Genomic DNA, 14,311 nt, shown 5'->3' on the forward strand with positions numbered 1-14,311 from the left:
TGTTTTATTTTATACTAATCCTCTTTATTTACACTAATTACTGCCTAGGTCAACCTACCCCATGCCTATAGTCAACTTACCCCGGACATGGGGTAGGTTGACCAAGCGTCAGGGGTTTAGAAAATCGACTAAATAAATATTATAATGATAAATATATAGGTTATAGATTAGTATTTTAGGTACCTGAATAGTTCTTCTATCTGTATCAACTGCTATTTTTGTTATATACAGTTAAACATCAGAGATATACGAGCTTAAGTCAAAAGTTAGTCAACCATCCCCGGTCTCCCCTACTTTCAAAAGTTTTTTTAACTGTCTAGTATTTAAGAATTGTAAATGTTTTCCTGAATAAATGAATAAATAAATAAATAAAAGACTGAAAGAATATTTCATTAAAGCATACTTACTACTATAATAACTATGACAATTTCATCAATAGTAATCTTATATGATTACGCTAATTGAAGTTTCCTAAACAAGAATAGAACGAATAAAGGTTTTTCTTTCCTCCTAGCTTTCTTTTCATCTTCTATCTTGAACTCCAAGTTTCTTCCATCATTTTTTTAACCTAAATTTCACGTAGTGCCAACCCTACCCCCCATCAATCACTGCGGCGCCAGGGCCCACAAACTTCACTATTTAGCGTCCCATCTTATTTGAATCAAAACTTTCTATTGTGCTGCTGATGGGCCCAAGTTTGAAATAAAAAGGAAAGAAGCAACTTTGCCCTTTGTTCGATCTGCAAAATGTTTCCCCTAGCAATGGCTATTGGAATATTCTTTTCGAGGAAATTATGGATTCGTTGGGCATTGAATGGATTTGTTTGTGAGACTGTCTTTTCTAATTTGTAATTAAGTACATAATAGTGAAGTAGAGTATGAATGTATTCACATATGTTTTGCTTATTAATTAAGTATAAGGCAGCTAATTTTTTGTCGTAAACCGTGGTTGAACTCACCTCCCAGTGTTGAGATTTAGAAACTAACCATTATACCAACGAAGATCTGCATAATCTTTCTTAATACTATTATAAAGGCGAAAGTTTGTATGGATGTGTGGATGTGTGGATGTATGGATGTATGGATGTATGGATGTATGGATGTTTGTTACTCTTTCACGTAAAAACTACTGAACCGATTACAATGAAATTTAGCACACATATAGAGGGTAACTTGGATTAACACATAGGATAGGTTTTATCCCGGAAATCCCACGGGAACGGGAACTATGCGGGTTTTCCTTTGAAAATGCGGGCGAAGCCGCGGGCGGAAATCTAGTGCATAATAATAAAATACAAGAAATTAATATATAAGTTAATTAATTTCTTAGTTATATATAAGTATTTCGTTAGAAAATACTTTGATATTTCACATGAGAATGCAATTAGTGTTTTTCAACATTTATGTGGATTTCATCTCTACTGTTACGAATAAAGCGAACAACAGTTAAAAATAACATTCATTCGCTATGTAAATACTCGCATCCTTTAATTTATATGTATGTACCGTTGTACGTCACGAATCATTAACCCGGTGTCGATTAAATCGATATTATCTCACAGCAGTCCGATTCTATCAGTCGATAGTCGATTATTCGAGATATCCTGGAATAGACTTGCCTATAGGATTATTTTGGAATTAATCCAGAAGCAAATTGTGTTGTGAAATGTAGTTTTAAAAGCTTCACTGTTTTGGGATATAATGTGTTTGTTTGTTATACTTGTGAAAGCTTATTATCGATACTAATACTATAAAACTAGCGAAGCGAAACGAAAATAACTATCTATGGTTGCAAAAATGACAAAAGTATATTGCCTCATTACCTATTTTTACAAATAGTTAACCGACGTTTTTGCTATACGTTATTTCTAAAATGGCAAGGGATATATTTCTAAAACATGTATTAAAATATAGAAAATACAACCAGTATAAAGATTTTAATTATGTATATTGCACTTTAGGATTGTTATAAAACTTCAAATAATTAAAATCACTACATAGTATAAAACAAAGTCGCTGTCTCTGTCCCTATGTATGCTTAAATCTTTAAAACTAAGCAACGGATTTTGATGCGGTTTATTTAATAGATAGAGTGATTCAAGAGGAAGGTTTTAGTTTCCTTTTTTTAGACAAAGCGGGCGAAGCCGCGGGCGGAAACTAGTTGTTTAACATTTAGCCAATATAACCAGATGACAATTTAAAATAATGAAATGCTTAAATATCAAGGCTAATGTGAATAAGTTGCAAATAAGTTACAAGTATGCAAGCAATAAGTAACTTATGCTAATCGAGATGCTCTTAGGAAATATTATTTTGTGCAAATGGCTCTCGTAATATTAGCGGGTTTATTATTTTAATTATGAGGCGGAATGTCGTTTTTGGGGTTCCGTTGTAACAACATTCAGGCTGTATATATTTTTTTTGTTTTACAAATTGTAGGAATTAATTCGTGTACAACAAAGTACATACTTATTCGTTTTTGGTATTTTTTCAAACATGATAATATCTCACAGACAACCTATTAGTTTCGTATTAAATATATAGACAGCTAATAAAGATTTAAAATTACATAGGTATAAATGTTTCTAAACAGGTGTGTTATGAAATCTTGTCATACCCGCTTTACCGATATGAGCAGAAATAAGTTTTGACCTTTTTAAGTAGAATTTGTTACGGAAGAACTTGCCAAATATGTAGGACTTAACGATTAAAATCATATAACCATAATAAATGTGAAAATAACTGTTTATTTGCAATAAATAAATAACAAATTACAACTGAATCGAGGAACGTATATTTGAAAGATATTTTTTCAGAAAAATGTATATTTTAGAACTATCGCACCTCTCTGATGTTATATAAAAAATACATGATACATAATATACTTGCATATGTATAATTATTTCATGTCAACAAGCCTAGGTCCTTTTTAACCGACTTTGTTCTATTATCAAGTAACTATAAATAACGGCTCAAAAAGTTTAATATGTACACAGATTCGGTAATCGCCGGTGGTCGTCCCGATTTAACACCGTTACAAGTCGAGTAACCGTTTAAATCCAACAAATAAACATTAGAACGCATCAAAAAGTTATTTTACGACATCAACAATAAATGATACAGCCGTTTGGACACACTGTACGTACGTACGTTTTTACAGCCCGCTCAACGACTCGGAAGGGATCCAACTTTACGCCCAGTAAACGATTATTTAACTTTAAGAGGCACTAACTAAAATTTACGATTACAATTAATTTCATTCAGGGAATTGCCGAAGAGCCAATTATTAAAATTGCTCGCAGCCAAAAATTATATTCAACAGTTTTGATCGTTAAAATTTGAATATCGGCGGTGTTTAAAAAGTTTTGATACTTTAATTCGGTTGATGTAAAAATTACGGTTAATTCTATTGCAATTGTCTCGGAAGTCGCTTTCGAGTGAACAATCCGATTGTCATTGAAACTTTTTGACGTTGAAGTGGGAAGTATAAAGTTTAATTAGGGCTGTGTCATTAAAATTTAACTAATTTACGGAATCTTTGTTAGATACGCTTTGCCGCATAATTGTATCTGACATGTAATGGGTTCTTTTCTATGTGGTTATTAATATTTAATACTTACTAACATTTTCAAAATATATGCATAAAAAATATTACTGAAAATTATCTACTTAAAAGAAACAAATAATTACATTTAAAATTATTATTTACGGATAAGTACAAGTTAAAAATCCTCCGAGATAGATACAATAAAAACATAGAAAGATATAAAGAGCATCCTAAACTAAAACTTTTCACATCCTCGTCTTGAATTGAAAATGAGAGCGTCGTATAATAAGATGTAAACACATCACGAAGAAGTTATTATATTTATCTCGTGAAGTAACTTTTAACTGCTAAGACATGTATCATTAAAACAACAGAAATGTAACATGAATAAGGATTAGAAATACCCGTCTTCCGTTCAAAAAGGGTTATTATGTATCTGGGTAATTATTCGCAAATGTATGTGGACATACATAAACGTGAACATGTAATATGTATACAAAGACAATTGTGTTCGAATTACATGGTCATTGAACCGGTAAATATATTATGTGCTTTGTAGCTGTTTACGTAACGATAGATATATATGAGTAGATACTTATACCTAACGCTACATGGAAAAATTAACGAAGAAATGGATAGGTATCTATGTAAGTATTATTAAAGGTATTAGATTACATACAAGAAGGTACATTCATACGTGAATTACTATTTTATATACATATAAAACCCTAAAAGTTTACGAAAGTGGGTAGTCAAACAAAATAGCTTACCTCGGCTTATGATACGTTGGATTGCTGTTAGTTTTGAGTATGTCGGCGTTGGGGACGGACGTCGGCAGTGCGTGCTCTCGCTCCAGCTCGCTCTCATAGCTCTCTAGTGGGACGTGCTTGCCGGGCAAGGGGTCCGCTGTGGACAAATAAAATAACATAGATAAATATTTAAATAAGTTTTGCATAAAGTAATTAAAAAAGGCCTGTGTGCTGAAGTGTAACTTCTTTGGCAAGATTCAAAGATACCAAAATCGTCGCTTTACTCAATGACGTGACTGTATTGCCATGACGAGACCTTGAAATTTTACTCTCAACGGGCCTAACATGTTAAATAGCTAAATATAGATACTTAAACGAACATTTGAGCAAGTATCCATGAAAATAAAAACGTTTACACAAGCAAATGAGATATCACAATAATTATAAAGAATGTATAGCTTTTATTTATTTGCTTTATCGAAAGATGCTTCACTTATTCCGTAAATAATAAATTTAACATAAAGTAAATTAATTCAAGATTATTACAATAAAAGGTACATCTCTTTGAAGAGAGGAGACCGCGCCAAGTGGTAATTTTTGTTTACAATACCAATGCAAATTTATAACAATATTACTTCGTATTGAAATATTAATTCGTTTAGTTCAACAGTTTCCGGTGAATCATATAAATTATTATTAAGTTTGAGATATCACTTTACGATCGCAGAATTCGAGCGAGTTGGGAACTCTGCAAATCTATACTGATACACTATGATATCTACATGTTACGTCTTATTAAATTATTATTAAGCACTGTTGTACACAGTATAGTAGGTAGTGAAACTAGTATCTCTATACTAATATTATAAAGCTGAAGAGTTTGTTTGTTTGTTTGAACGCGCTTATCTCAAGAACTACTGCTCCGATTTGAAAAATTCTTACGGTGCTGGATAACCCATTTATCGAGGAAGGCTATAGGCTATATATCATCACGTTAAGACCAACAGGAGCGGAGCAATGCGGGTAAAACCGCGGAGCGATGCTAGTATAGTATATTTCCGTAATATTATAAAAGTTCATAAATGTTAGTATTTAAAAATAAAACGGCTAAATAGTACTGACTGAATTTCATTAGTAGGTCGTAGTTTACGATGCGGTAAATTTAATTTTCAACGCCGCGCCGATGAATCCAATGAGACAGGAAAATTAATAAAATTCGTTAAGTCAGGAAAGGCGTGAAAGATTAACAAATAGACAAACAATCAGAAATTAATATTAAATTGATCTTCAGTTCAATCGCGTTCTCTACGAAAATATATTTGTTATATTATTTTTATTGCATTTAGGATGTTGTTCTATATTGCAAGCGAAAAATTGTCAGTATTGGAACTCGAATTTTTGCACAGCAAAACCACAAAATCAAACAAATTTAAATAATTTGGAAAATCCAAAAGTGCACGCCTCATAATTTTTTTTAATAAATATTTATTAATTATTATTTTTGTTTATTTAATAACAATTAAACCACATCGAATCAGACCCTGAAAAATGAAAGGGTTCTATTCCTGAGCATACTCAAGCGTAAGAGAAAAAAAAAGACTCGATTAGTAAAGTATTTCGGTCGCTATCGTGTTAACAAGAAAAAGGATCCGCACATACAGACACACGGACGTCCAAGACAGAACTTTTTTAAACTGTTTTTTAACTAGTTTAAATAACAAAAATGACATCAAAAATATCATGAACGTTAAAAATAGTGTTTTTTCTTAATATGTGTGTGTATGTATTATCTTACAAGTGCAATGTATGATACATAAAGACATTTTAAGTTTGAAAAATCAGATGTTTTGCGCGAAGTGACAGTAGTACCCACCTCAACGCTTCGCTTATGAGGCGTGCAAAAATGTAAACTCTCAATCATATTACTCTACACTAACCGTTAGAATGTACACAAAATATCAAACTTCATACAGTTATGAACTATTATTACAAACATTGATATCAAAACCAGTTTAGAAGTAGGTCATTGAACAAAGAGTACTAAGTTTGTATGTATGTTTGTGTTTGAGCTTATCAGTCAATCGGATGACCCGTGGGAACGTGTTGTTTTGATTAAATACTTCTCGGTATTTGTGATATTTAACTCTGTGTTATTTTAAACCTATGTGGTAGGTGGTATACATAATGCAATTTTTATGCTTACGAAGATATCCCAGGAAAAATTATATTGCAAATATGTTTTAAATAATTTAAGGATATAAATTATACTTTTTTGCATATTGTTGTAAATTCCTCTTGTTCTAAGTACCTACTATTTTTATTAAAAGTACCTATGTAATCCATCACATACTCTCATCTATACTTCTATACTAATATTATAAAGCTAAAGAGTTTGTTTGTTTGAACGCGCTAATCTCAGGAACTACTGGTCCGATTAAAAAAAATATTTCGGTGTTAGATAGCCCATTTATAGAGGAAGGCTATATATCATCACTCTAGACCAAAAGGAACGGAGCAATGCGGGTGAAACCGCGGGGCACAGCTAGTGTATAATATATTTGGCATAAAATTCCTAAATTTTAATTTTATAGTAATAATTGAAGAATTCCCGTATTTTCATGACGAATCCAATACATTAGTCACCACTCACCAGTTATTTAGTGCATGTAATTTACAGCATGCTCATTATGACGTCACGGCTAGTGTTGACCGTTTATCGATAACGGTTGTCGATAAGTGGAGGGTGAAATTGATTGGTTTAAGTTTAATGTAGGCCGTAGGGTTTTATGGATAATTCGATTTTAAATTTGGTTACGCTTGAATTTTCTTGTATTTTTCCTGATTCTGTATTGAATTAAGAACACATGTTGCATAATGTGTCAATAAATGTTTATTTACTTACTTTTAGGTACATCATTAAATACTAAAACCACATTACTGAATTCTACTAAGTTATGCTTTACTATTAGCTCCAATATGTTTTACAATGAAAAAAAAGTATAAAATCTCCACAAAACTACCCCCAACACTTACGAATTTCAAATCAATATCCGTTAAACGTTTAACATTCGAGAATATTCTGGCAATAAGAAAAATGTACAATTTGGCGCGAAAGCGAAGCAATTTTGGCGCCTTTCGCAAGCTGCAATGGCTGACAGCCGTCGCGGTTTGATATTGGCGGAAAGTTTTAAGCGGAACAGATGCCCACAATAATATTAAACATGGATTTAAACTTATAAATTGTTAAACTGAGGGTATGGTGCAGATTGTAGGATAGGTTATGCATTGCCACAGAATACTTAATACTGTATACGCGCGTATTGTTTTGTGCAGATTTGTACATTCGGTACAAAAATCCTACTGCAGTATTAAGTTCTAATAAATTCTAGATATAAAATTACATGCCTATTATAATTACGAATGTGTAACTACAGATTCTGCCGGCTCATGTAAAATCTGCTATTTGAGCAGTTGGTAAATATACAAGGTGAAAGGTAAGACGTTTGAAAAATTTAGACAGGAGCTTCTACTCATGAAACTGAACAACTTTTGTTCTACAACTTTGCTGAATTCGTAAAAAAAAATTGGACTTTGTAAGGAAACTTCGCTAATCAGCTGACAGATTTCCATACAAAGTCCAAATTTTTTTCTACGAATTCAGCAAAGTTGTAGAACAAAAGTTGTTCAGTTTCATGAGTAGAAGCTCCTGTCTAAGTTTTTCAAATGTCTTACCTTTCACCTTGTATATAATTTACTAAAAGCGCTCGTAAAAGTAGTAAGTACCTATAGATGAAAATATAATTGATTTTTGAGCTTGAGTGGTACCTACATATTTATGTGTAAGTAGGTATATATATATAGACTATATCTTTTACAAAAATCTATTCAACCAATCTAAGATTTGATAAACACAGATGATATCCTGTACAGTCTTTCCAAATACGAAGCGAGCGAAGCTTGCTAAAGCTATCGAATAAAGAAAATTTCATCACGTGAAATACCGTAACCGAATCTAACGATTTCACGGCCTAGTTCCGCGCCACAATTATCGAATAATCGGTACAAACATCTGGAACATCGGTAAAAAGTCAAATTGTATCGGTAAATAGTCATTTCATAGTTAAACAAAGTGTTGGTTCGTTACGGTCGCGATGTTGAATGAATCAGTATGTATTGAGTCACAAGTTTTGTGCATTCTATTTGCGTATTTTTGCGTTTTACCTGTACACTTGTACAGTCATTGCATCGGAAATTGTTTAGTGGGAAAGTACCTACATAGTTATATGTACATATTATATTCAACTAGCTTTCCGCCCGCGGCTTCGCCCGCTTTGTCTAAAACATAATAAATTATATACTAAAACCTTCCTCTTGAATCACTCTATCTATTTAAAAAAACCGCATCAAAATCCGTTGCGTAGTTTTAAAGATTTAAGCATACATAGGGACATAGTTTTATACTATGTAGTGATTAAATACATTTTTGAGTTTCAATTGTGGTATTGCGAATGCAATATTAACTTCAACGTATAATGTAGATATCTAGTATGGAAGAACACAATAGTTCTTCTATATTAATATTTATATTAGTAAAGGTATATATATAATATACTTAAGTATATATAGTTAGATATGTATTAAATTGTTATTCATTCAATTAATCCTCTATTAATATTAATAGACTTAAAGAACAGCTTTCAATTACTGACTTTCACATACACCACAAAAAATTCATCAAGAGTCTAACAAAAACTAATAATTACGATATTAACATGAAATCGAATACAATAAAGCGCTGAGTCACCGCTCTCCGCCCGCACCGTACAGCGGAACACTTCAATTAAAGCGCAGACAGCGCTGTTTTCGCTTACTAATTGAAACTTATCAATAATTGTATAATTCGTTCCACAATTGATTGATTCAAAACTGGCCGAAACTTTACAGATTCCAATTTAAGATTACGTAGAAATGATTTCGTAGTTTTCGTTCAAAGCCTAGTTTCGAAAATCCAACCTTGTCTTAATGAAAGTGATCCGTAAACAAACATAGACATTTTTGCGCCTTAAACCATAATATTAAATTACTGGACCTTGTTTTTTTCTCTTTAGGTCATAATCTTCTTATATATAAAAATGAATCGCAAAATGTGTTGGTAAGCGCATAACTCGAGAACGGCTGAACGGATTTCGATAATTCTTTTTTTATTATATTCCTTGAAGTACGAGGATGGTTCTTATGTAGAGAATACATAAATATGTACCACGGGCGAAGCCGGGGCGGACCGCTAGTTATAGATACAATAAGAACGGATGAACTTATTCCGAGTAAATTGACACACTTCATTCAAAAATCATCTGCCTTATAATAACGAAATAATTTCGACTGATAAAATAAATAACTACAAGTTAAATTCAGAGGAAAAAGCGCTGACGGAAAAATTCAAATACCCGCTATCTCCTGAAATATTCGGATCCCATTTGCTTGTGAGATGGCTACATAAATTATTTGTGGAGTTGCTACGTTTTTTCCAAGAATCTATTGCGAAGGCTTTTTTTGGTGGCCAATGTATAATTTATATCGCAATTCATCTATATTTAATTTTATAAAGAGATAATGTTTTTAGCTTTGTATGTTTGTAAGGGATAATCTTCGGAAGTACTGATCCGATCATTAACAATATTTTACTAACAAATAGTTTCGTTATTTGATATGTACCTAATAAGGATACCTATAGGTATGCGATTATTTTACCCCGAGTCAACCAGGGCAAACGGCTTGTTGTAGCTAAAGTAGAAGTCAGGAAATAGATACAAATTATTTTATAACAAACTAGCTTTCCACCCGCAGCTTCGCCCGCGCAGTCAAAGAAAAACCCGCATAGTTCCGGTTTCCGTGGGAATTCCGGGATAAAACCTATCCTATTTCCCGGGATAAAAAGTAGCCTATGTCCTTTCTCGGGTATCAAAATATCTCGATACCAAATTTCATGCAAATTGGTTCAGTAGTTAAGGCGTGATTGAGTAACAGACAGACAGACAGAGTTACTTTCGCATTTATAATATTAGTATGGATTCGTGAACGGCTGGGAATATTTTTCATAATGCTATTTTTTGTTAGTGTTGTAATTGTCTGGAGAAGGTTCTGAAAGGAAAAATAAGCGCCGAAAACAGACCATTTAAGAAAATTCTATTAACTTTTCTAACGTGACAGGACGGACGACTTTTCTTTTTATTTTAAATATATAAGACTAGCTTCCCGCCCGCAGCTTCGCCCGCGTTTTCATGTGGAATTTACGGGGTAAAACTTCCAAGTTACCACCTATAGGTGTGCTAAATTTCATTTTAATCGGTTCAGTAGTATTTGCCTGAAAGAATAACAAACATGCATACATACACATATTATACATCCAGCCTCACAAACTTTCGCTGTTCGTATTTATAATATTAGTAGGATAGGACTTTAATTATATTTCTGAATTAGGAAATTTAAGTCAATAAGCAACGTCACAATTGTCCCGACTTATACACGAACACACAGACAAACAGAACACAATGGAAACTTGACCCGTATTCAAAAGAGCAGAAATTCTAAATTATTTTCGATTTATTGTTTCCTTGAGTTAACAGTTAGGCATTTTATGCATGAACGCGTATAACACGCCAGTCGAAATTGTATGACAGTCATACAATTCATACTATGACTAGTTATCTAGTAGGTAGTAGTAACCGCGATTTTGCATACTTGAAGTTTAATTTATTTAAAGTGGAACATTTTTAGTGCTTAGTATTAGATAGTCTGTTTTGTGTAAGTATAATAGGTTAAACTTTATTAATTTAATTAATGACGCTACCTAAACTAGTAAAAATAAACTGGAGTTCAAAACTATCTAGTTACCGTGCTTATAATTTTGTAACTTTTCGAAATGTAACCTTTCATAGACTTTCCTATACATTATCACAACAAATGCAAAATTAAACAACCTTTTCTATAGATTCAATTACAAAAACTTAATTAATACAATAATAGCACTACCATTTCACCGCGATCAACATAGGTACCATCTAAATACCCGAAAATCCAGATAAAAATACAACTTCTAATTAACAGTAAAAGGGCAAATTAATAAAACAATCGACTGAACAAAAATATTCGCGTTTCACACGCAATCTAAAAGAGAGCCTTAACAAAAAGCGATCATTTCCTTCGAAAAAATTCGAACATTAATTTTGCTCACGATTCGACAGACGGCTTATTGTATTTCTTCGATTTTATTAAATCTGCCCTTTTGGTAAACACGCGTTTCGATCTCTCATTTCGTTAGCTCAACGAAGATCAATGGAATATGGATACGACATTGTGAAACATCCTTGAATACTAATATATAATTATAATATAAATGATTTCAGGAATCATGAAAGATAAAGCGTACCTGTATTTATTGTTTATAAATATAACAATTGTACTAAAAAAGTGTCTTTCGAGTGAACTTTCTTTGGCAAGATATCAAAATCGTCACCATACTCCATGACGTGACGGTATTGCTATGACGCGACCTTGAAATTTTACTCTCAACGCGCCGATAGAAATTTCACTTCTAAACCTACGTGATAAATAATATCGAATCGAAAGCTATGTATTGTTAATATACTTACCTAACATATTATAAACTAGCTTTCCACCCGCAGCTTCGCCCGCACAGTCAAAGAAAAACCCGCATAGTTCCCGTTCCCGTGGGATTTCCGGGATTAAAAGTAGCCTATGTCCTTTTATTTTTTTTATTTCTCGGATATCAAAATATCTCTATACCAAATTTCATGCAAATTGGTTCAGTAGTTAAGGCGTGATTGAGTAACAGACAGACAGACAGAGTTACTTTCGCATTTATAATATTAGTATGGATATATATTAATTAAATAAGTAAGCGCAAAGCACCAGCTCCAGGCACGTTACATCCAGTAGGCACTAACCCCACTCCTTATCTTTCTATCCCACTTAACAAGATTTCGCTATTAAGAATGTCCCCTTCATTTCTCATATTTTATCCTTTATTTATACTGTGTGATTCCGCGTTGATTCGCTTCGTATTAAATAATGTTTTTTCTTATCGTGGCTACATTTTCCTTGTGGATTCGTGCCGTATTTTCTGATACAATTTCTTTTATTTTATAATTCTTTTGTTTTCTCTGACGATGCGGAAGCGAGTATGATGTATTTATGGTGGACAGAGCTTTGTGAGCAAATTCTGTGTGTAATGTTATTTATTTCATTTGTATTTACATACATATATTTTGCGATTTCCGTTTGTTATCAATGGTATTTTTCCTATAATTTTTAAGCTATTGCATAGCTTCTATCGCGGGCCTTGAGCGCGGGGACCGAATCCAGAAATTTAGTAACGAAAAACCTCACGCTCCCCACTCCGACGGGCGCGGAGGTGTGGCTTGAAGGCATAGCATGCAATAATAGCTTTACCGCGGCCGCGGCAATCCCCGAGTGCCACACGTCTTTTCTATTTTATTTTTTTGTTTAACTTTCACCCGTTTTAAATACCTAGGTCGTTCTAATCTTGTTATAACATAAGTATTATTCCATTGTCATGCATCAATTTACACGACAACTTATAAAATAATAAAATAAATCCATGTTAAGCTTTAAGGTACATACCTTAGGTACATACTGTATATAAAATCGAGTTACAGTTTAACCTTAATGTTGGATTAATTCTCTAAAAACTACACCAACCCTACACTACGCCACCCACACGGCATTTAATCCAAAACTTTTCCCTAAACGTCACGACATTAACCGAAAATCCGTCGTAACAATACCTTCTGTATTTAATCAACAGACGCAAAAACTAAAGCCCTCCCCTTTCACTATAAACCCCCTCCTACTTCCCCCCTTTCCCCTTAATCAAACGAGATCCCAAACATTATTCCAAGTAGGTATCTAAGGATATTCAGATACATTTATTAAAACTTCGCGAATGGTCAAGTTCGAAACTCGAGATTGTGTTTTTAAATACCCTTATTTGAGATGTAATTGGAGATTTAGTTTTGCTATTTGGTTAGCGCTTTTAGACGTTTTATCTGCTTAACAATTAACCTTTGAACTAATCCAGACTTTAATTGAAGGTATCTAAGCAAAACTTCATCGAGATCGAATCAGATGTTTTATATGTAAACAACATTGTAACAAACATCTTGAGAAACTTTTGCGTTTATAAACGATATTATTTCTTGTTGTTACCCGATACCATGTTTAGAAGAGTTATTAATACAAAACGACTATTCGTAGCATTTTAGCGGGATCTGCATTAATTAATCTGACGTGTCTTGTTATCAACTACTCCCACGAGAAATCGCATCTCGATAGATTTACTTCTTACATTTCGTGATTAGTAAGTAAGTATAAATATAAGAATAATAATTATAGAAATGAAGATATGAAAACATAGTAGGTACCTACATTAATACATTAAAAGCGACGCAATTAAAAAGAGAAGGATGTAAGCAGCCTTTTTCTATACAGCCATTTCTCATACATTAGTTATTATGAAAACAAGATTTATCAAAGAAAATTGTTCCCAATTGTATAACTATATTAATATAATATATTGGTAAAGTCGCTTGCACATCCGCTACTATAAATAGTTGACACCTCATAACTTACTCTAAGTGCTAGGGTGGGATATTTTAAACATAATATAATGGAGATATGTCGTATTAGTTGAAATAAATGTTTAACAAAATTACTTTTAATCATAAAATCTATTTGCAGTTATAAAGAGTAGACCGTACCTTTATTTGCTTCAAGTTCTACTTGATTCAAAGGTTCAATTTTTATATTCACTATGGGTTGTGGATTAGTTAGATGCATTCTAGAAATTATATGAGACTATCAGCATCACGTAAATACACATAAGTCTATTTGTTTAAATTACTTCAATTCTTTTTCATATCATAATCGATAAAATTATCAACGAGCTGTGCACCGCGGTTTTACCCGCTTTGCTC

General features: G+C 32.7%; 1 protein-coding gene across 2 annotated transcripts in view; it reads right to left on the minus strand.

Annotated features, from left to right (window-relative positions):
• The window catches only part of LOC149477806 (uncharacterized), a 366,366-nt gene that overhangs the window by 19,167 nt on the left and 332,888 nt on the right, over positions 1–14,311 (minus strand). For both annotated transcript variants that reach the window (XM_089710075.1, XM_089710076.1), the window contains one exon: positions 4,317–4,452. In XM_089710075.1, the coding sequence (XP_089566201.1) occupies positions 4,317–4,452 (136 nt within the window). The remainder of the gene's footprint in view (positions 1–4,316; positions 4,453–14,311) is intronic.

Source organism: Colias philodice, chromosome 24, assembly GCF_061535455.1.
Source record: "Colias philodice isolate Cphi_HAF_F1 chromosome 24, ilColPhil1 Martin Lab GWU primary, whole genome shotgun sequence".
Lineage (NCBI taxonomy): Eukaryota > Metazoa > Arthropoda > Insecta > Lepidoptera > Pieridae > Colias > Colias philodice.